Source organism: Ahaetulla prasina, chromosome 4 (genome assembly GCF_028640845.1).
Source record: "Ahaetulla prasina isolate Xishuangbanna chromosome 4, ASM2864084v1, whole genome shotgun sequence".
Lineage (NCBI taxonomy): Eukaryota > Metazoa > Chordata > Lepidosauria > Squamata > Colubridae > Ahaetulla > Ahaetulla prasina.
The window spans coordinates 124,947,260-124,971,552 of record NC_080542.1 but is presented as its reverse complement, the minus strand read 5'-3'; the positions used below and the strand labels follow the sequence as shown (position 1 = coordinate 124,971,552).

General features: G+C 35.8%; 1 protein-coding gene across 2 annotated transcripts in view; it reads left to right on the top strand.

The window, feature by feature from the left end:
• The window catches only part of PEX1 (peroxisomal biogenesis factor 1), a 51,784-nt gene extending 31,817 nt beyond the window's left edge, over nt 1–19,967 (top strand). For both annotated transcript variants that reach the window (XM_058183384.1, XM_058183385.1), the window contains 5 exons: nt 986–1,162; nt 3,071–3,301; nt 9,408–9,605; nt 11,744–11,874; nt 18,310–19,967. In XM_058183384.1, the coding sequence (XP_058039367.1) occupies nt 986–1,162; nt 3,071–3,301; nt 9,408–9,605; nt 11,744–11,874; nt 18,310–18,391 (819 nt within the window). In that variant the 3' untranslated portion in view covers nt 18,392–19,967. The remainder of the gene's footprint in view (nt 1–985; nt 1,163–3,070; nt 3,302–9,407; nt 9,606–11,743; nt 11,875–18,309) is intronic.
• Nucleotides 19,968–24,293: the final 4,326 nt, after the last annotated feature.

Below are 24,293 nucleotides of genomic sequence, written 5' to 3'. Positions count from 1 at the left end.
GCATAGTTTAAATAGTGTTAAAAAATTAAGCCTTGGAAACTATCTAATATTAAATATTTTAACTGAAATTTTCCATTTTCTCCAAAATCTTTTGAACTCATTTAAAATTATTCTTAAAATATGTCACTGGCACAACATCATATTTTTAACATTTGGTAAACTAATTGTATTTGAAACATTTTGATTTCCAGATTTATACCTCATCTTTTCAATTGGATTTGGCTCAGAATAGGCCATGCTGTGTTCTTTTATCCAACAGTGTTTTTTTAAAAAAACAGACAAGAGTACTGTATAAGTATTCTTACTTGTCATCTTTAATGCAATGCATCCCAGGACAATATTGACAAACCGAAAGGCTGCAGTAGTATATCTGTGAATAAAGACACAATATTTAATTTCACTCACTAAATGTTTTATTTCTGTAAGTGATGTTGGGGATGTAATCCAGGGATGAAATGCTTCAAGGTCTACTACCAGTTTGCTTCGCTACCGGTTTGCTGAGTGTGTGCATGCGCAGTGTGTGCTTTGCGTACGCTTCGCACGCAGGCGCACCATGCAGCACTGAAAAAGGAGGGAACAACTGTGCCACGTGATTTAGATTCACTAGAAAGCAGGATTTCCAATATAAATTGCGTGGCACAGCTGATCGTTGGAAATACCGGTTCGTCCAAACTGGTAGCTTTTATTACTACCGGTTCAGGTGAACCGGTCTGAACCAGTAGCATTTTACCCCTGATGTAATCCATAAGAGAGAATGTTATATCTTCAGAATTTTAAGAGATTAATCATTCTCATTTAGACCTAAGTAAATTTTCACTTGAGAGAAAAAAATAATGGAAATGTTTTTACTAAATAAGTCATTTATTTTCTGTATCTTTCTGTGTGCTACCTTCATTTTCATAGAGTCCCTATTCCTGGTTGACAAGAGTTTCCAAGGATAAGAATCCATTCCTTTAATAACAAAGTTTCTTCTAATTTTCTAAAGGCTTCCCGATATGAGATTTTAAAAGCTCTGAGTCATTCTCTCCCTTTGGCGCATGATGTGGATTTTCAATATTTGGCAGCAAAAACTGAGCATTTCACTGGGGCAGATTTAAAAGCTTTATTATACAATGCCCAGTTAGAAGCAGTGCATGCTAACTTGAACTCAACTTTGTCCCACGTAAGTATATTTAAATGTAAAAAAAAATTCTTTAGCCTTTAGTTTATAATTTCTAAAATGAGGCAATGGTTGGGAAAATCTCAAATAGTTAGTAGCTGGAGCATTTAAAATGTCTTATTTAAGAACACAATTTGTATTCTTAATATTCCCAAAATATTATTTTGACTTCCCTGCACTGTATAATAGTAATGAAGTCAAGGTGAGTATTGTAAACTTTTGGCTTTGAAAAACAAATTTCACACACATTTCTGTGGAAATTTTAATGATTTAAAAGTTTCAGTCATACCTATTTTGGTATTGGATAATGTTCCATCGCTTAAAACACTTAAAATATGCTAGCTGTAGATTTGTAAAATTTATCATTCTGCAGCAAAATGTAAAACATTTCAGTGACCATGCAATGTGATTGTATTCTCTGATTGAGATATATTTTCCTCCTTTCTGGGGTTGACCTTATTCAGTATTGACCACTAGGAGATCAAAATACACAAGATGGTAAATGGAAATTTGGGGGTTGGGTCACCATATGGTATACATTGCTGATTACATATTATATGTTGAATATAGTAACTTTTTACTGATGTGTATTTCTGCTGTTAGCTTTATTTAACAATCAGGTTTCTTGATTTTATCATTTTCTTTCATTAGTCATTTCAAATGACAAATACAAATATGCAAATATACATCTTACCAGTTTATCTATTAAACATTTCTTTTCTTGTTGTTTTGAAATGTTTTTTTACTTATCCAAGTAGCTTTTTCACTCTGAGCAAGTTGCTTGGATAAGCAGAGAAATGTTTTGTACCAACAAGGAAAAAAGTCCAGTTGCCATGGATTAACTTCCAGATTATTGATAGCTATTTACAATTGTTACGATGAATGACTCATGTTCGGCATAGAATTGCTTTCTAACTTATATAAAAATTAATATGTACTGCACACTAATATACTTATTTTATTCCAAGCTGTTTTTAGCTCTATCCGATTTCAAACTGTTCGTGTACATGATCTCCATATAGTTTGGTCAGTCTTTAGTCCAACAACTTAACATTCTTTTTTTAAAAAAGAAGTTCAATATAATTAAAAATAACATAATTTGTTTGGGAAACATTACTTAACATTTGGTGGTAAAATACTGAGCAATATTATTTAGTACAGGATATAGAATAAAGATCAAAATTGTTCACTATATCTCTAAGCATGTTTTTCTGCTTATTTATCAATCCCTACTGCTCTGAAATAAATAGAATCCTAGTTTTATTCAGTATTTGAAAGTTCACCAATTATCATTACTTTGCTTATATATTATTAATGAACTCATAAATGTTTACACTTTCATTTTTTTAAATTTATAGAAAATATTTCAATCCAAGAGTAGGTGTTTTCTCACAATGCTTGCAAAGGTTTTTATATAAAATTAATAAGTTTGGAATATTTGAATTGTTTCTAATTAAAACATAGTTCATGCTAATTAAGATTTTCTTTTTGATATAGCTTTTATCTGTCATTTGATAATAAGATTCTGAAGGCAATTTGTAAGGTTATTAAAGTAGAATTAGCAACTGAAACTGAAGCAGCAATAACACAACATACCAGCAAAGGGAAAAAAATAAAACACTTAAAATCAAACACAGGCATTTGTATTTAATGTTTATAGTATTCATATGGTTTTTATGTTTTATTATTGATATTGATTTAATTCTTGATTGGGAGATATTTGCCTGAGTTTGGTATCAAATGGATGGCTATATAAATGGGATGGATGGATGGATGAAGAGGGAGGGAGAGAGAGAGAGAGAGAGAGAATATTTTATCACCGTCCAAAGCCTAGGAGGGAGTAGACCATCATTTCTTAGGGAGAAGATCATATATTCTAGAAGATTCTAATTTTATTTATTTTCTCCTCAGGAGGTAGGTTCCAGCTCAGATAGTGATCTTAGTCTATCTTCAATGGTTTTCTTAAACCAAAGTAGTGGATCAGATGATTCTGCCAGAGATGGAGAAGGAGGCTTGGAACAATCATTAACTTCCCTTGAGCTGTGTGACCTGCTTCCTGAGGATCCAAGATCTAACATCTATCGCCTTTACTTTGGCAGTTCCTATGAATCTGAACTTGGCAATGGGACTACTTCAGAAATGGTAAAATTTCCCACTTTGCTTAATTGCTTGTTTCCCCAGTAATTTAAAAATCATAAAATTGATTTGGAAGGGACATTTAATTTATCCAAATAATATTCAGGTTTCTCTTTTGGAGTGCTGAAATAAATAAAAATAATTCCATGAGTATAAAATCAGCACAAGGAAATGTGAGTTCGCTTCTCTGGATCGGTACTTGTTCAAAGAATGTTGTATCCCATTCAACACTTTGCATTGATGGGACCAAAAGGTTGCGTATTTTAAAAATCAGTAGACATTTCTGTATTTGCACTTCTCCTCCTCAGCTTCTATTTCATTTTTAAAAAGAAAACTCTTAATTGAATCTGTTTCCCTGAATCATTGATTGAAAAATGCTGTAACATAGAACAGTGATTCAGCTATAGAACATACAGTATGTCCCCAACCCCTGAGCTGTGGCCTGCTGGGAACCAGGCCGAAGAAGCAGCGGACAAGAATGCAGAGCTCCATTTGCACAAGCAAGGTGCATTTGCATGAAGCCATTCCTTCCCCATCACTAAATGTTTGTGCTATTCAACAAAACTAGGAAAAAAGCTCTGTACAAAAACTGTGGTAAAAATGTGGATACCCCTATGCATATGATACAGGTTTATCCCAAACTAGGAGACCATGTGATATTATGATCCCCATTAATAATATTAACTCCTTTAAATGCACAGATAGTACTAATACATATAAATTTCATTATAGACTTTTATAGCCATTATATAGTTCTATCCAATGCTTTTATTTCTTTTCATGAAAGAAATAAACTTAAATTATTCTGTTGTTTTTTTTATTATTTATTTACATTTATATCCCGCCCTTCTCCGAAGACTCAGGGCGGCTTACACTATGTTAAGCAATAGTCTTCATCCTATTTGTATATTATATACAAAGTCAACTTATTGCCCCCAACAATCTTGGTCCTCATTTTATCTACCTTATAAAGGATGGAAGGCTGAGTCAACCTTGGGCCTGGTGGGACTTGAACCTGCAATAATTGCAGGCAGCTGTTGTTAATAACAGATTGTTTAGCAGTCTGCGCCACTCAAGGACCCCTGTTGATCAACAACAGCTGCTTTATGTTTTGGGCAAAGTGATGGGAAATTAAGAAATTTCTTTCTCTGTTTTACTTATTTTTTTTTGTCCTAATCCACTCTGTGATATTTCTGAATATGCTCAAATTATCCGGTCTCAGAATGTTCCTCTGTTTCCTATCCTGCAATTTGCAAATTCAGCTGATCCTGGGTCTTTTCTTTCACTACTTTTCAGTAATAGGAGGTGGCCTTTAGTATTCTAGTGCTAAACCACATCAAAACCTCTTCTAGAAGATTCATTCTGGAATGAGACAAACCTAACCTCAGAATGATCAAATTAGTACACTCTGGAAGAAGAATGGAATGTTTTGGAAAATAGAATATTCAGGCACTAGAATGTTTTAAGATTTACATTTTTTGCTTAACTATTTCCTGTGAAGTAATTATTTTGTTTTATTATTATGTTCTAATTATTTTGCTCAAAATCAGTAGTTGTATAAAACATTAGGTAAAGATGGCCACCAACAAAGCTGCACCGGTGGAAAGCTTTCTGTAAAAGACCAACCGGTCTTGAGGAGGGCACCCCACCACAGCTGTTATCGCCGAGGGGAGAAGCTCAACAACTGCTGCCAGCATTAAAGTTGCTGAAGCAGCTTCCCCCTCCATTAAAAACCGCCACGGAGGAAGACCTCGCTGCCGAGGCCACCGAGTCCACCGCCGCGGCTTCTCCTCCTGCCGAGGGGAACCCTCCATCACTTCCTTCTCTGCAACCTCCAGTATCATAAGTCTAAACTTATTATCAGAGAAAGTGAAAGGGGAGAGATAGAAATTGAGGAAGATTGATTAAGAGAGAGATACTTCTTCAATATGGAAATTGAAAAGAGTGAGAAATAAAATAAAAGAAATAAGAAAGATACTGCTTCAATACTAATTTCATAAAAATTCAAAAAATATCACTATGCTAGCCAAAAATACAACAGATCAACCATTGACGCTGATAAAAACTTAGAAACAAGAATAATAGCAGCTATTGAATAAAACTTAGAAAAAAGAATACTAGCTATTGAACAAAACTTAAAAAAAAATACTAACAGTTATTGAACAAAGTTTCACAAATCTGGTAAAACAAATTATAACACACAAAAAATGAAAACTCAACTGATCTAAATCTCTTCCCAACCCATCTAACATTACATAATACACAATCTACAACACAACCTAGACAACAAATAACTACTAACCAACTAATTAGAGATGCCATGGAGAGAGGACAAAAAATAAATAATGCAATATTATTTGGATTAGAAAAAACTAACGAACCAGATATCATTAAGATTCGCAACATCATTGGAAATTATAATTCATCAACCATCTCCCCAAATGAAATAATTGCAGTCTCCAGAGATGGACCAGAATATAAAAACAGTGATGGATCAATAGCACCAAGATTCTGTAGAGTCAATTGCATAAATGAGGACAGCAAACGTAAGTTCATTTGTACTATAAACTCAATTGCTAAAACCTACCCTGCCTACAGTAAACTTAGATCATGTCCTGATCTATCTTTTCCGCAACGGATACGTTCTCGTGAACTCCGCACAGAACTTAAACAAAGACAAGACAATGGTGAATCCAACCTATACATTGACTACCGTGCTGATTGCATAAAAAATAAAACCTACAATCAAAAACTCACCACCAAACCCCCATCACCTAAAGCATCTCAATGCTCAATCAAATATCCACCATTCAACCAGCCATCCCAATGTTCAATCAAGTACCCATCACCCAAACAGACATCCAAACAGACATCCAACCATCCAACCAGCCATCTCAATAAACAGTCAAGTACCCAACATCCAACCACCACCCAAAACGTCCATCCACCCATCCAACCACCTATACAGCCACCTGTTGTACATAACCCTCAACCAACTAACATCCAAAACTAGGTATGCACGCCCCTTATCTCTTCAACACCAGTCACTACATATCTTAAATGCAAATTGATAAATGCAAGAAGCATTGTTAACAAATTACCTGAATTTATTCTCTTGTTAAACAGTGGTACATTTGATATTATATTTGTTTGTGAAACATGGCTGAACTCATCCCTCCCTGACTCCATTGTTTCAAACAAAGAATATCAAGTTTATGGATCAGATCGTGAAAACCAAAGTGGTAGTGGAGGGGCTATCTTTTGCAAAAAGTCACGGAATCTAAAAAACATTCAAGTTGCACATAAACTTTCTCTTCCTGAAACTATTGTATGCGACCTATCCCTTAACACCACACTTCGATTCTTACTATGCTACAGAGCCCCTGACTATGACATTACTCATGCAAATATGTTAACCTCACTGCTAACATGGGCTACCTCTTGCCCATATCCTCTCATCTTCCTGGGTGACCTAAATCTACCTCTTATTAACTGGATAACAAATGAATGTACAACTGATCCAATCCATACTATACAACACTGTTACAAACCTAGGTCTTGAACAACTTGTAACTAACAATACAAGACTCAACAACTGCTTTGACCTCAGCTTCTGCAACAACACAAACTCAATTTATGGACTACAAATAAAAGAACCCTTTTCCAACAGCGACCACTGCATGATTGACTTTCATCTCAATATATGCCCTTACATAAATCGTCATAACAATAGTATTCCTAACTACAATTTTAAAAAAGCCAACTATGACCTTATAAACAACGATCTCTCATCTCTTGACTGGCAAAAACTGTTCTCAACCTGTATAACTGCTGAAGACCACTATAGAGTTTTCCTACATGAAATCAATAGAGTCATTAAACTATATGTACCACAAACGATCACCAAGATCAGAAAAAGCAAATTACCTATATCAATAAAAAAGCTTCAATCAAAAAAAAAATCCCTCTGGAGAAAAAACAAAAAGGGCTATGTAGCAAATTTCAAAAACCGCTACAGAAATATATGCAATCAAATAAAAACTGAATGCACAAATTACCACACCAAGCAGGAAGAGGACCTTCTGCGCAAATTTCAATCGTGCCTTTTATAATTTTGTGAACAATAAACTCAAAAGACTCAAGATCCATCCCACCACTAAAAGATTCTAACGGCAAAGAATGCAATGACGAAACAGTTAAAGCAAACCTCTTTAACACATTCTTTGGCTCAGTCTTTGTTAACAGTGATGACACATATCCAACATTCCCAAATCATACCAACAACGAGTATGACGACTTAACACATATAGATTTCACAGAAGATAATATTGGAAAAGCTCTTCATAACTTGAAACCATCTGTATCTATTGGACCTGATGGACTATGTGCATACTTCTTAAAAAAAACTTTCCACTAATATAGCAGAACCCCTAAGCATAATCTTCGATAAAGCTTTCACGACCAGTTCCCTTCCCAAACTTTGGTCACTAGCCACAGTCATCCCAATCTTCAAAAAAGGAGACCCCAGCTTAGTTGAAAATTACAGACCAATCTCTTTATGCTGCGTCACCTGAAAAGTAATGGAATCAATCATCAACCAATACATTACCTTCCACTTAGAAATAAAAAACCTACTCTCTAATAAACAACTTGGTTTCAGAAAAAAATTACCATGTAACTTACAACTTCTCCACTGTAAAAACATATGGACTACAAATCTTGATCAAGGCAAATCAATAGATGCAATCTACATAGACTTCTGCAAAGCTTTTGACTCAGTAGTATATGATAAACTTCTCCTAAAACTAAAATCCTATGGCATTTCAGGATCCCTTCACAATTGGATATCTGCTTTTCTGTCTAACAGACAACAAGTGGTCAAAATTGACAATGCTCTATCAAATCCTGTTCCTGTCAAGAGTGGCGTTCCTCAAGGCAGCGTTCTTGGACCAACACTCTTCATACTATACATAAATGATCTTTGTGACCATATCTCAAGTAATTGTGTTCTCTTTGCTGACGATGTCAAACACCACCGACAATACATCTACCATTCAAAAAGACCTTGATCTTCTAACCGCTTGGTCTAAAACTTGGCAACTCCAAATCTCAACCAGCAAATGCTCAGTTTTACATATTGGGAAAAAGAACCTAAACACTAAGTATATGTTTGATGGACATTACCTTACAGATGACCCCCACTCTGTTAAAGACCTTGGAGTTTTCATATCAAATGATCTAAGTGCCAAAGCCCACAGCAACTACATAGCAAAAAAGGCTCTAAGAGTTGTAAACCTAATCTTGTGTAGCTTCTTTTCCAAAAACACTACACTACTAACCAGAGCATATAAAACATTTGCTAGGCCAATTCTTGAATACAGCTCGCCTATCTGGAACCCATACCACATTTCTGACATCAGTACAATTGAACGTGTCCAGAAGTATTTTACAAGAAGAGTTCTCCACTCCTCTGAAAACAACAAAATACCTTATCCCACCAGACTTGAAATCCTAGGTTTAGAAAACTTAGAACTCCGTCGCCTTCGACAAGACCTAAGTTTAACTCACAGAATCATCTATTGTAATGTCCTTCCTGTTAAAGACTAATTCAGCTTTAATTGCAATAATACTAGAGCAACCAATAGATTTAAACTTAATGTTAACCGCTTCAATCTAGATTGCAGAAAATATGACTTCTGTAACAGAGTTATCAGTGCTTGGAACACATTACCTGATTCTGTGGTCCCTTCTCACAATCCCAAAAGCTTTAACCAAAAACTATCTACTATTGACCTCACCCCATCCCTAAGAGGACTATAAGGGGCGTGCATAAGAGCACAAACGTGCCTACCGTTCCTGTCCTATTGTTTTTTCTTATATATATATGCTTATACTTCCTTATATTTCCTCATATATATGCTTATATACTATATAATCATTTTGTGTGATGCTTGTGTATATTGTTGTGACAAAAATAAATAAATAAATAAAAATAAACATTTCCTAAAGCTTATTTTATTGAATATTCATTATGGTAAAACTTTTATTGAGATATTAATAACTTAAATGACACGGTTAACTCTTTTTATGTTTCCCCTTCTTCTCTCCATAGAGTTCTCAGTGTTTTTCAGGATCAAACTCCATAAACCATGAATTAACCAGCATAACTCTGAAGGATTTAGTATCTTCTCAGCCTCCAACCTTAAGAACCACTTTACAGGAAGGTTTCCAAGAATGTAATCAAGAACAAATAGAACAACTCAGGGCAGAAATCAGTGCCATCAAAGCTAACTACAAAAGCATGAATGGAGTACGGGAAAAACTATAATTTTCTTCTCAGAGAAATATTTTTAGATATGGTGTTACTAACCTAAAGAGTCTGCAATTACAGCAAAACCATGGCCTAAAGTAATGTTTTAACAGCTTCCAGTTATAAATATGTTATCTTAGTTCAGACATTAAAACAAGCATTTATGTCTGAGTATTTATTACTCATAAGATTCAAATTAGTGTACTGTATTGACCCATAGGAATTAGAAGGTCTAAGAATAGAAAAGGCTGTTGCACGAAGTTGCAAAATTGGAATATTTTTGAACTGAGGGAGGAGGAATTGTCTGCCTTTAGGTAAATGTGGCTTTCTTTTTTCTTTCCTTCTGGATCAAATTATTTGTACCTTTGTTTTTCTTCTCTACTTTTTTTTTTTTTTTAATTTATATCCCGCCCTTCTCCGAAGACTCAGGGCAGCTTACATTGTGTAAGGCAATAGTCTCATCCATTTGTATATTATATACAAAGTCAACTTGTATTGCCCCCCCAACAATCTGGGTCCTCATTTTACCTACCTTATAAAGGATGGAAGGCTGAGTCAACCTTGGGCCTGGTGGGACTCGAACCTGCAGTAATTGTAATTGCAGGCAGCTGTGTTAATAACAGACTGCATTAGCCGGTTAAACCACAAGAGGCCCCTTTTCTTTTTTCTTTCCCTGTACAACATCTTTCCACATAAACTATCTCAATCCAGCTTCCTTCCTTTTCTTTGTCTCTGCTGAAATGAGGAAGAGGAATATGTGTGAATTTGTATGGCTGTATGAGAATGAAGAGAGAAAATTAATATTTGTAATTAATTGACATCATCTAGCTGACACTGACAGCTATGCAAGATTGTATCTAGTTAATAACTGAATTGGATACTGGGAACTTCACAATAGTTTTATTTCATTGTTGCCAAAAAATAACATGGACTGTTTATGAAGTCACAAAGAATCATCATCGATTCAAATAATGTCTTTTTAATTTTAATTAGTATTTTTTGTGTTCACCCTGCTGCTGGGGAAGGGAGATAAGGATAGCTCTTGGCAGATGTATATATGTATTATGTATACATGTGCAAATATATCACAAGCATATATTTTCTCCAGGATTGCTATTCAGCTAGAGTTTGACAACCCTAATTTGAAAAAATGGGCAAGCTGGCTATTGCACAGGAGTTACTTCATAACTGTGTGGTTTGTCAACACCTATCCTGTCACATCAGGCCATCATGTTATAGAATTCTCAGAAATGTTCAGAGGGAGTATTGGGTAATCCCACTTCAGCTGCCCATTTCATCTGGTCTTACAACTTTACCTTAGCCCATGTCCATTTGTCCTAGTTTTTAAATTGGCTCTCAGTGTAAGAGCTAAGATGACAAAAGTACACAGATATTCAAAGAACAACTATACATTGATTATTTTTTAACATTTAACTCTTATCTGGGCTAATGATCCAAGATATTTTTCACCCTATGACAAAGAACAAAATTACACACTTCCCAGTTCCTTTCAAAAATATCCAACCAGATTGCCTTATTCAACTACCAATTGGAATATCATTTGCCTCTGAAAATCTACCAGAGATAGATGCCTTACTCTGTGTAATGATGAGACTTGTTCGTTTAGTGTGTATTTTCAATTCCTAATCAACCTCCTAAATATATCTAACATGCTCATCTCCACAGTTATTAAAGAGGAATGTTATTTTTTTCTGTAACTATAATTATATCTTTCTAACACTCACTGAAAATGGGAGTGATTCCAGGAGTGAAATGGTGCTGATAATTGAAAAATACATTTTTAAAGGCTGGGTACTTCTTAGATAATATTAAAAGAAGAAGGAAATTATAAGGCTGCAGATGCCATGATGATAGTGCTACTGAATCAATATAAGGTCATTCAGTGTCATTTTTATTATTACTATGGTAGTTCAGGATAAAATGTATAGGAGCTTGCTATAAATTTGCATTTGATTGTAACATACGGAAAATATACCACACTCTGTCTTAAAATCATGTTTGATAGAATCTCTAAGCTAGCTGTCATTATCAGGAAATTAAAAACATAGTTATTTTAAATATGTTTAAATTTTACATTTTTAATATGCTAAAATGTTTTCCCTTAATTCATTTTTCAGGAGGAAGGCGCTACCTGCATGTCATCACTAACCAAGAGAACTTTAAATATTACTCAGATTCATTTAATGGCTGCTCTTGAAAGTACAAAACCTTCCATTAGTCAAGAAGACTGGAATAAATTTGCTGAACTGTAAGTATCTGAGGAACATATGAACTATTTTTTTAAAATGTTGTCCATAAAAATTGGGAAACTAGTTAATTTAGTCTATTTCAAAAAGATCAGAAACATATTTAAGGATCTTAAAATTTACAGAAAAAATATGCATACAGTCATACACATAACATGCAAGGACTATTCTAATACAGCTTTTCATCCTGTAAAGTTGATTATATGGTGGCATGGATTAATTTCCCTATGATCACCGTTTATTATAATATAGATTTTGTGTTTTGTGGAAGGTTTGATTAGAATGTTTCAAAGGATCTAGGCAAGGGAGCAATTTTCCTATAAGTTTCTCCTGTGTACACATTGAAAAGATGTTCCCACTGTGTTCTCTTTTGTTCTCAGAGTACCAGAACTATGAAGAATGTTTTCTTTCTTAACATTTATCGTTAGGATTATTTGTACCTTCAATCATCTTTGGCTATGTTCTACAACTTTCATTCTTTCTTTTTGCCCTTGGGATTTTTCTTTTCCATTTCATTACATGTGGATTTTGTCTGTCATCTGTTTTGCCTAGGGCAGTGGTTCTCAACCTTTATAGTGCTGCAACCCCTTTAATACAATTCCCCACGATGTGGCGACCCCTTTAATACAATTCCCCACGATGTGGTGACCCCAACTGTAAAATTATTTTCATTTTGAATTTATCGCGCCTGAAGCCGTATTGGCTAGCGATCTGAACTGCTTGCGATTGCCTTGAGGACAGAGGCGTTAAAGCGGAGACTCCTCCCCTATTAAGTTTATTGCGCCTGAAGCCAGATTAGGCTAGCAATTGGGAGTGATTGCAGCTGGCTTGAGAGGGAGACATCAGAGCAAAGATTTCTCTCTTTTTTAATTCATCGTGCCTGAAGCCGAATTCGGCTAGCGATTTGAAGAGCCTGCAGTTGGCTTGTGGAGTCAACCATTGGAGTGCGATTCTTCGACTCGCAAGTATACTTCCCATATTTCCAATGGTCTTAGGCGACCCCTGGCAAATCGTCATTCGACCCCCAAGGGGGTCCTGACCCACAGGTTGAGAACCGCTGGCCTAGGGCCTCAGAAATGGCCCAGGAAGTGCTCTAGTGGCACTGAATAAATAAAAACACTCTACTGCCTTTTATACTTTGTTAACTGTTGTTCATTCACAAAGCATTATTTGTTCTGATACCAAGAATGCTTGTTTGGTTCATGGTTCTGGTTCTATAGCACTGTCAATGGATCTAAGTACAAGTAAATTGATATGATCATCTACTTAAGTTCAAGCCTTATAATTTAAGAAGCTCAGAATATTAATATTCTTCATAATCTATAAAAGAAGAGTACTTGCAACAGTTTCAATCTCATCTCTTTGTATACAAGTTAGATTAAAGATGCCCACACACCCCTATCAATGTTATTAGTACTAGGGAAAGGACCTACAGATATCTGAGCTATAAACATTTTGGTTCTGTGAAACTAGAAACCATAGAACTCAAAAGTCCATTGAAGCTAGGAGGTCTAGTCCCCTGCTTAATACAGGAATCCAATTGAAGCATCCAGGAAATATGCATCTATGTTCTGGCTAAAGGACAGAAGTCCTTTTACCAGTCCACATTTTTGGTTTTTTACTACCCTTGCTGTTAAGTTTTTTTTTTTATTTGCATTTATATCCCGCCCTTCTCTGAAGACTCAGGGCGGTTTACACTATGTTAGCAATAGTCTTCATCCTATTTGCATATTTATATACAAAGTCAACTTATTGCCCCCAACAATCTGGGTCCTCATTTTACCTACCTTATAAAGGATGGAAGGCTTGGGCCTGGTGGGACTAGAACCTGCAGTAATTGCAAGCAACTGTGTTAATAACAGACTGTATTACCAGTCTGAGCCACAGAGGCCCCAAGATTCAATTTGAATCTGCTTTCCTATAGTTTAAATCAGGGCTGAAATGTAAAATTTGTTACTACCGGTTCTGTGGACATGACATTGTGACTGGGTAGGCATGGCCAACTTTTTTTTTATACTTTTAAAAGCATTTTTTCTACAAGCTGTTCAGCTGAAGAGGTTGTAAAAAATGCTTTTAAAAGCCTCTGATGATCAGGCAACTCAGCTGGGATCTCTAGAGGAAAAAAGCTTTTAAAGGGTTCTGAGGATCCCAGCTGAGTTGCCTGATCACCAGAACCTTTTAAAAGCATTTTTTCTACAACCTCTTCAGCTGAAGAGATTGTTAAAAAATGCTTTTAAAAGCTTCTGGCGATCAGGCAACTCAGCTGGGATCGCCAGAGGAGCCTTTTAAAAGCTTTTTTTTTTACAACCTCTTCAGTCGAAGAAGTTGTAGAAAAAATGCTTTTAAAGGGTTCTGACGATCCCAGCTGAGCCGCGTGATCATCAGAGGGTTTTTTTTCCCCACTTTTAAAAGCATTTTTTCGGTTGAAGAAAAAATGCTTTTAAAAGTTTTTTTTTTTTTTTTTTTAAAACCTCTACTGATCATGTGGCTTAGCTGGGGCGGGTGGGGGAGGCAGGGATTTTTGCTACTTGTTCTCTGAACCACCCACCACCATCACTACCGGATCAGGCGATCCGGTCCGAACCGGGAGCATTTCACCCCTGGTTTAAATATATCATTCCTGTACTCTTGTGGGTGAGGAGGGGAAGAGAGCAGGACTTGCTTTCTTCTGGTGACAGCCTTTCAAGCATTTGACTAATAATGTTACCATAGCCCCCAAACTGGACTAAGCTGGATGTCAACTAGGGCCGTAATAGCTCAGGCTGTAAGAAGCCTGTTATTAGAACACAGCAGCCTGCAATTACTGCAGGTTCAAGCCCGGCCCAAGGTTGACTCAGCCTTCCATCCTTTATAAGGTAGGTAAAATGAGGACCCAGATTGTTGGGGGGGCAATAAGTTGACTTTGTAAATATACAAATAGAATGAGACTATTGCCTTATACACTGTAAGCCACCCTGAGTCTTCGGAGAAGGGCGGGATATAAATGTAAATAATAAAAAAAACACTATCCTGTAGCTCTCCGTTTGATTTCTGTTTTTTGTGATTTGCATTCTCTCTATTAAATCTTCTACTAACTGCTATCTTTATTTTACTAAATAGCCATAAATAAATCTAAACACCATCATTGCTCTAGCGGTCTAGCCAGTTCTCTTTACCCTGAGATAATTATTTGTGACTCGGTGGGTTGCTTTCAGAATCCCTAGGCCATTATTACACTGCATCTGTAAAATGTTTTTTCTTCAATGGATGCATAACAGGGACTTTTTTCTTCAAGATGGCATCATCCCAGTGGGTATTTGCAGTGCTTTGCCCCTAATAATCTTATGTTCCTCTAGCCAGTTGATACTAATAACTTCATCACTACTTCCTATCACTTGAAAACTTTCTAGACAAATTATAACTGTTCATTTTGATGCTTCACCAACTATTCAGTAAGCTGTCTCAAAAACTGCTTTCTTCCAATTTCTTCTGTGCTGGTGCTGTTTGTTCTCCAGTGTTATATTTTGCTTAAATCCGTTGGTTTTGCTTTCCAGGGCACTGGTGGGTGCTTTAGGTTTAGATACGACAGAAACTGTTCATGGAATTGGAGAATCATCAGTTGTGTTGCACTTTTGTTTCTTGACTGATAAGCTAACTGTATCTAAATGTAGGATATTAATGATCCTTTATTACCTATCAAGATATACATGAACACACACACACACACGACAGTCCCTTTCTATGTAATCCTTTGACTGGAAATTAAATTGCACCATCTCCAAATTAGTGATTGGGTATCTAGCTATTCCATTAAGAAATTCCATGCAATTAATCATGTACTTTCTGCTGTGCCAGCATTTCAATTATACTGACATCCTGGAAAATCTATCAAGTGAAAAGAAAGCTTTCTGATTATCTCCATGTACTGTATTGTCAACAATTGAAGTACACCAGGAACAATCTCCACAGAAAATGCTCTGTTCTTTATTGATGTAGGCTATAGTAACACAATCTTGAAAGCCAAAGAGAATTAAGACTGGATTTTTATTTATTTCTTCATTCCCAGGGTTAAAATTAAACTTAAAATTAAGTTTTGCTCACTGTCCAGCCTTACCTTAATAGTTCTTTACATGCATTAAAAAAACAACAGAGCAGACTATATTCATCTGTAACACTCATTCTTCATATTGTTACCTAGTAGTTGTGCCTTATTAATTAGCAAGTTCTGTTGGTCAGAGCTTACATAGTAGTGACTCTGAATGCTGGAGTATTCTGATTGATATTCAGCATCAGTTCAGAACTACTATGAGAGGCAAACACTGCTCAGATGTTCTCTTAAATATTAATAGTTTCACATAGGCAGCTTGTTTTCTTCTGGACTCTCTTGAATCCTCTTTCAAGCTGGGATGATGAGTAAAACTATAGGTTGGACCCAGATTCTGCTTCTGCTATTCCTGTGAGTAAGGCTTTGGTCCCCTTCATTCACAGCTGCTATTTAGAGATGACAGACAGTTGTATCATTACCATACAGGCAGGGATGAAATGCTACTAGATCGGACCGGATTGGGTAAGTAGGTAGCGAAGAGTGGGGCTGGTTTGCCGAACGGGGAGCAATGGCTGGCTGGCCATGCCCCAAATCGATCCATGGCCCCAATCCTGCCATGCTTACCTGCCTTCCACGCTGCCTTCCCGGCGACCCAGTGGCCAGCTTGCAAAGGCAGACAAGCTGAAGCCCACGTGGAAGCAGGCAAGCAAGGCAGGGCTTGGGGAGAAAAATGCAGGAATAAATATTCCCATGGCACAAGCCACGCTGCCCCGCCCACCCCCACCTCTTTGCCACTCCATCTCTTCCTCCTCGCCAGCCAATCTTCCCACAAATTCGGCTGACACTTCATACCTCCAAGCACTTCCTTTCCTCCCCCCCCCCCACGAGCTCTCTACACCCGCTCAGCATCTGGTTCTGCAGTAAGGCAGCCGTGGGAATCACCAACCCATCGGAAGGCACCGGAGGGGGGGCGGGAAGCTGCACTTACAAGAAGGGGGGTGGTCCCCTCTTCTTTATGGAGCTTGACTTTGCCAGAGCTTTTCTGTCCACTCTTAACACCACCGATGCCACTGGGAGACCGGCTGGACACAGCCGAATGAGGCTTGCTCATTCCTGCCACAATTAATAGAAAGTGCCTAGGATCCAGGCTACGGTCAGGATCGCAATGGCATTAGCCCGGATCCACCTCATTGCGGGACCTCCGGGCTGCCTGGGAGCTCCGAGTCAGCTGAAAAAAGCTTCAGTTCTTGGGGAGAATAGAAAAGAGAGTGAGAGAGTGATGGGGAAATGGCGATACCCAATTCTTTCTCCTTCTCTCTCTTCTTTGGCTGGCTCAAGCAGTCACAGCTGTTTGTTGGTGCTCTTGTCTCCCAGCTTAGTCCCGCAGAGCAAAAAGAATGAGAGAGACCAAGGAAGACCGATATATCAAGGGCTGTGGGGGAAGGAGCTAGCAGCTTAATCCCTTCTCCAAAGGCCTGCCATGCTTGCCTGAAAATCGAGTGTCGCTGTTTCCCCATCGCTCTCTTGCTCTCTCGCTCTCTTTTCTCATCTGACTGTAGCCTGGATCCTAGGCACTTTCTATTACTTGTGGCAGGACAGCAAGCCTCATTCGGCTGCGTCCAGCCGGTCTCCCAGTAGCAGCAGTGCTGGCTGCATCAAGAGTGGGCAAAGAAGCAACCAGCGAGTGACAGGATGCAGGGCTAGCAAGTGGAGCCAAGGTGAGACTTCCCGGGCAGCTGGAATGTGGGGCAGTTGGCTCCATCAGCTGCCGTCCCCGCCAAAATGACAGCCTCAGCGCAGCAGGGCGGACAAGAGAAGAAAGAAAGAAAGGAAAAAAGAGAGAAGGAGAAGAAAGAAAGAGAAAGAAAGGAAAAGAGAGAGAGAGAAAGAGAAGAAAGAACGAGTGACATGAGTGATATCATGTTGGCCCGCCCATCAAGCCACGCCCACAGAACCGGTGGCAAAAAAAAAATAGGTTTCACCCCTGCATACAGGTACTTCTCAAATGCAGGCCGGTTGCCAAGTACCCAAAATATGACAATGTGACTACAGATAGTTTTAGGGAAATCTGCCAGAACTTCAAATTGTAGGGCGGGGACTATTTGTATAATATCCTAGCTTTTAAAGTATCAAGCCTTTTCCTTCAACTTATAATAATTTTGATTATTATGTTAATGTTTATTAATTAGTTATATTTTTAATATTAACTATAATGAAGTATTTTTAATCTATTCTGGTTTTCTCAATAGGGGCTGGAAAAACAAGTAGAAACATTTCTGTGACTTTCAAAAAATTATGCTAAACCATTAAAAATATCCTTAGATGGGTTTAACCTGAATATTCACCTCATACAACATTTGCTTGGTACTAATGTGCTCCTGTTTTCTTTCTTTTCTTTTCATTCTTTTTCAAGTTATGAAAATTTTCAAAATCCAAAGAGAAAAGAATCCAGTGGAGCAATTTTCAAACGAGGGCAAAAAGTAACATTAGCTTAACTTCTGTTAAAGAAGAAGTAATCATGTTTACTAATAATTTTCTAGCAAACTGTTTATTTACTAAATTGTATCTATATACAGTCTGTGTTACTGTTAATATTGCAAAGAGCATTTGTTTACTTGTTAAATTTTATCTATCAATAGTCTATGTTTCTGTTAATTTGACAAGGACGTTTAACTATTAATTACTTCATGATTATTTTGCATCATTTTAATTTTCAAAGTATGTTTTACTGAAAACTATATTAAAACTTTTTGAGATAAATTACCTTTACTTTGTATTCAATTTTTTTTTTTGTGGGGATTGATATTCTTGGCTTAGTCATTCTCTTGTTCTTTCAGAAATAAAATTAAGCAATTGAACAACTGACAGTGTGCTTTGAATAGACTTATTGCATTTAAACAAAAGTGTAATCGAAAGCCTAATTATTTATTAATATTTTTAAAAATATTCTAAACAATTAGTTTCTAAATTAACTCACCATGCTTTGTAGAGGGAAGGTTATTGTAATGAAAGATTTCATGTTCCAGTATCTGCTGAAAAACTGATTCAACTAAGAGTGAGGCATCCAGCAGATCTTGCTGAAAATTTCATTTTTCAAATTAAAATAAATTTAATCCTGCCCATCTAGGAATAATTGGTATGTATCAAAAATATCAGCCTCTTTGGATGAAAGTAGTTATGCCATGTTGGTAGCTCAAATTAACGAGAAGAAAATCTCAGGAAAACTGATTGGAAGGAATCAAAGTGAAGAGTGATAAATTACTATAATGTAGTTTGAAAATCTAAAGGCAGAACAAGGGATAAGAGAACCTGGAAAATGATATATGAAAACAAAGTTACAAATGTGCTCCATGGAAAAAATCTCCCTCATAAAGGGGCTCTGGGTGATATACAATATAATCAATATACTGGTATATACAGTATAAATTAACATTAAAATGTTAAAATTAATATAAGTTTTAAAATGTTTAAAATTACATAACATTATAAAATTTCAAAACATCATCAAAAATTTCAAAAACAGTGTGGAGGGGGGCTTCTCATGGGGTCAGCCAGTTGCACAGTTGCATGGTACCTTATAATAATAATAATAACAGAGTTGGAAGGGACCTTGGAGGTCTTCTAGTCCAACCCGCTGCACAGACAGGAAACTCTACACCATTTCAAACAAATGGTTATGCAACATTTTCTTTAAAATTTCCAGTGTTGGAGCATTTACAACTTCTGCAGGCAAGTTGTTCCACCTTATGTCTCCATGCAAGGCTGTGATTTATTACAATCTAAAGAGTTAATAGGAGTTTTTTTATTGGCTGTAGCAGATAAGTAGTAGTAGGACTCTAGAAAACAGGAGAGGATTTGAATATTTCTGTATGAAAAAGCTGGCTGCCACAAAGTAAATAACAGAAGATGATTTACGTAGTTTCATTTGGTTGAAACAACAATGCCTGGTAATTTTCTACTACCCAGTTCCAGGTTTCTAGATAATATAATTAAATTAAATTAAATATTTTACTTCTATGCTTGCTCTGCAATATTGTTAATTCTTAATTGTTAATAAAGTTTCTAAAACTATTTGGTTTTTATTGGTTTACATTTTATTCACAAAATGTTAAACGAGCTATATTTAGCTTTCCGATAAATCTCCCAAAGGATGCTAGTGGTATCAGCATTACTTATGACACTGAAACTCCACAGGATGTAAATTTGAGTCAGTGTCTTATTTCAAGCATGGAGCCAATTATTTATGCACAACAGCATCTGTATCTGAGGTAAAGAGCAGGTCAGCATTCCATGACTAAATCCCTGTATCTCACACACTGCTCATGTGATAGGACAAACCCTTAATTCAGTTTCTCAGTATTTATTTCAGTCAGTAGATGCTGACATGCAATCTTGTCCTTTCACTGATTTAATGGCCTATGTTCTTCTCAGTTGACCTATCCAACTGACCGTGAATAACCTTTCCATTGCTAGCCATTAATTTTTCTCAAAAGTTAGTTTATTAACACGTGTAGACACTCACATTTACATGGTTGCCTTCAAATTCTGATTAATATCAAGAATCCACTGATATAATTCAGTTGTTACAACCACATATACTGTATTTGCATCAATGGCTGGCAGTTCTGTCAACAGCTGTCTAAATTTGTAATCAAGATATTTTGTTGTTAATTGAAGTGTTTAATAAAAATAGTAAAAACCTAAGACAAACTAAAAGAAAAAGGAAAGCTTAGGAGGTGTAGAAAAAAGACAAGATTAAAAGTAGAGAGAAAAAGACAACAAAGGCAACAATAAAGTGACTTCCAACCTTCATTACATCAAACATAAACTAATATGCTAACTTTTCACCCTTTTTTTAAAGTTACAAATAAAAAAAATACTTTCCTCATAGACTAACTGTTACCTATATAAATCCAAAAATCATCATTTTTTTTAACCGTAGTTCAGGAAAAAATCCATTTGGAGTTGCCAGAAATATTGAACAAATAGTTTATCCCTTGAATCAATTTTTTCTATGCACAATCTTGACCATTCCTAGGGCACCCTATTTCATTTTCCTTTGTAAAAGTTAAAAGTTTTCACAATCCTACTTTGTAATTCCATTTCTTGTCACAGCTATTCTATCTCCAGATCTTTTTCTTAATTTGCTTCCATGTCTTCAAATGCTGTTATATGTCAGATAAATTTTTTAAAAACTTTTTCTCATTTCCTAAAAGTTTATCAGCTGAAATCTTTTATCATTTCCAAGAGTCATTTTTTAATAAACTCTTTCAGTTAAAGAAAATGTTATTTCAAAATTAGTCATTTTAACTTCTTTTTGCCTGATTATTTAATTCCTTCTAGTTTTCATCTGTAAACTTTCTCAAGTTTCATTAATATGGATTTAGTTCAATTTCAGTTATTTTTCTCAAGTATATTATTTAATTATATATTCATTTTTCAAACTTTATAACAAAATAACTAAAACTCCATTTTTTTCTATTCTCCAATTTGTTTTAACACTTTTTTTTAAAAAAAAAAAGCTTTTTGCAATTGTGTATTATTTATTAATATATAGCGTATATTACTATAAATGCTTAAATATATTTTTAAATTTTCTTAAATTAGAAACCCAGGTGTTTTGAAGATCTCTAATATCTATAATAATACAAGCTCCCATTATTTGTCCCAGCTTCTGCCAACCTAGCAGTTCAAAGCATATAAAAAATGCAAATAGAAAAATAGGGACCACCTTTTGTGGGAAGGTAATAGTGTTCCGTGCACCTTTGGCATTTAGTTGTGCTGGCCACAGGACCACAGAATCTTTTTCAGACAGCACTGGCTCTTCGGCTTTGAAATGGAGATGAGCACCGCCCCCTAGAGTCGGGAACGACTAGCACATATGTACCTAATATCTATAAAGTGGTTAAATTAAACATTTCTGAATATAATCAGAAAGTGAATTTAGCTGGTTTAATGACCTTATGAAAAGCTTAGAGAACAAAAATGTTGTCTCCCATGGCTCCTGAAGGATCAGCATTCATAGATGATCTTCTAATCTCTCCTTTTCTGAAGAAATTCAAAGGACCAGTCTACTTGCTGGTTCTTCACTGCAATTAGAACGACAGAAAAAACAATTGCTACCAACCTACATTCCATTGAGGACCTGTATACTGCACGAATCAAAAAGAGGGCTGTGAAAATATTTATAGTCCCCTCGCATTCTGGACATAAACTGTTTCAACTCCTACCCTCAAAACAACGCTATAGAGCACTGCACACCAGAACAACTAGACACAAGAATAGTTTCTTCCCGAATGCCATCACTCTGCTAAACAAATAATTCCCTCAACGCTGTCGAACTATTTACTAAGTGTGCACTACTATTAATCTTCTCATCGTTCCCACCACCCATCTTCTTCCACTTATGATTGTATGAAACTAACTTTGTGGCTTGTATCCTTATGGTTTATATTGATACTGTTTCCTGATTGCTTATTTGTAATCTATGACTATCATTAAGTGTTGTACCTTATGATTCTTGATGAAGGTATCTTTTCTTGTACACAGAGAGCATATGCACCAAGACAAATTCCTTATGTGTTCAATCACACTTGGCCAATAAAAAATTCTATTCTATTCTATTCTATTCTATTCAATCATTGTGTCTGCTCATTACAAATGTTTTCAGTCAAGCATGACTTATACTGGAAGACCATGTAATTAAATGTTTTTTAAAACAAAAAAAAATCATAGTAACTGCATACATATTCTCAAATTTACCAAGTGATAGTCTTAATTCTTTTAAGGTTATAGTTGGTGGATATTTTGCAATGATATCAGATTGTTAGATATTTAGCTGATTTCCTAGTTAAGTTACAATTCCTTATTGGTAGGAAGCATGCAAACTCAATTCCATAGAAAGATTATAAAAAGGTGGACTTTTTGTTAATTGAATAGTTCTTAAAGGACTTTAGATTTCAGACTAACCTGCTTCTCTGGTCAGATTATAGACTATATTAAAGTCTCTAATCTAAATATCTGTACAGATTGTCAGTGATCCAGCTCATAATTGTCTCAAAGATAACTTTTTTTTTCAAAAGGACAGAAATCCTTCCAATCCAATTGCCTTCTGAAAAAAGCACCTTTGAGATCTCTAATCTGAACTATAAACCACCTTTTTATTCAGTAGCAAACAAGAGCAAGTCTCAAAAAAAATTAATTGGTTGTAAAATATTATTCACTGCAAATAATAATTCCATTCAGTTTATTCTACAGTGTTCTCTATTTTCATGCCTGTCAGGGATTTTCTTATCATTCCTAACCTAGTATTCTTCAAGCACAGCAGCCTAAGTATACTTTTCCTACTCGTATGGGAATTATTTTTCCTAGTCAGTTATATAACTGAACAGAATTGTCTATCGTGCAAGATAGGTATCTATTTTCACCAGCTATGTTGGCCAGTTTCCAAAAACAAGCCAGCTAGCTCAAACTGGAAAGGATTAGTGTTGTTGAACTTAAGAAACTTTAGATGTGATTCAACAAAATTGTTTTATTTAGCCTAGTGATTCAACAAAGCTGCTCATGGTATACTTGGAACTATCAATAATTATTACCTAGACTGTTCTAATAATGATAAAATCAGGCAATAATGCAATTTTGGTTTGTTTACAATATCTGTGTGTGGGTGTGCTGTACATATAGAAACTGTTACACAGTAGTGTAAAAAACACAAAACAAGCAGCATTGATGAAGTCTTATAACGCAATATAATTAAACCATTATTCTAAGAATAGTTGTAATCTAGTATATTTTTAATACGGTTCAGAAGCTGAGACTTGTAGTCCCATCAATATTATTTCAGTCTAGGTTTCCATGCTCATTCCAATCTGCTTAAAATACAGTTACTGAAAATTAAGGGAATAGGTCCTTGTATAGTGCAAAACTGTGTAATTTCTTTTCTGGAAAAGAATAAAATATTTAAAATATAAAAACGTGTGTTTTACAAAGCAAGAATGCAATCCTCTATTTCACCTTTAATTGTATAGTACAATTGATTATGTTTCAGTTAATGATATTTGTTCTTAATTAAACTACTACCTCCTTCTCAAAGCAACAAGTGAAGATTGGGATTCCGAGTATTTTGCTTGGTTAATTTATCTTTTCTTTATCTTCTAGACATTCTTGTACCACTGACAATTTTTAATTTAAATGAAGAATTTAGAAACACCTAAAAGTATACCTAATCCTCTCCTCTTGAACTATATGACAAAAGTAAATGTATATATGATGTGAATTTGTCCTTTCCTTGCCAGCTCGAGTTATGGCATCTGACAATAAATGCAACCAAATATAGCAACCATAATCCAGCAATCAGATGCTCAAATGTGACTTCCGTCTTTGCAAAGTTGATCCACG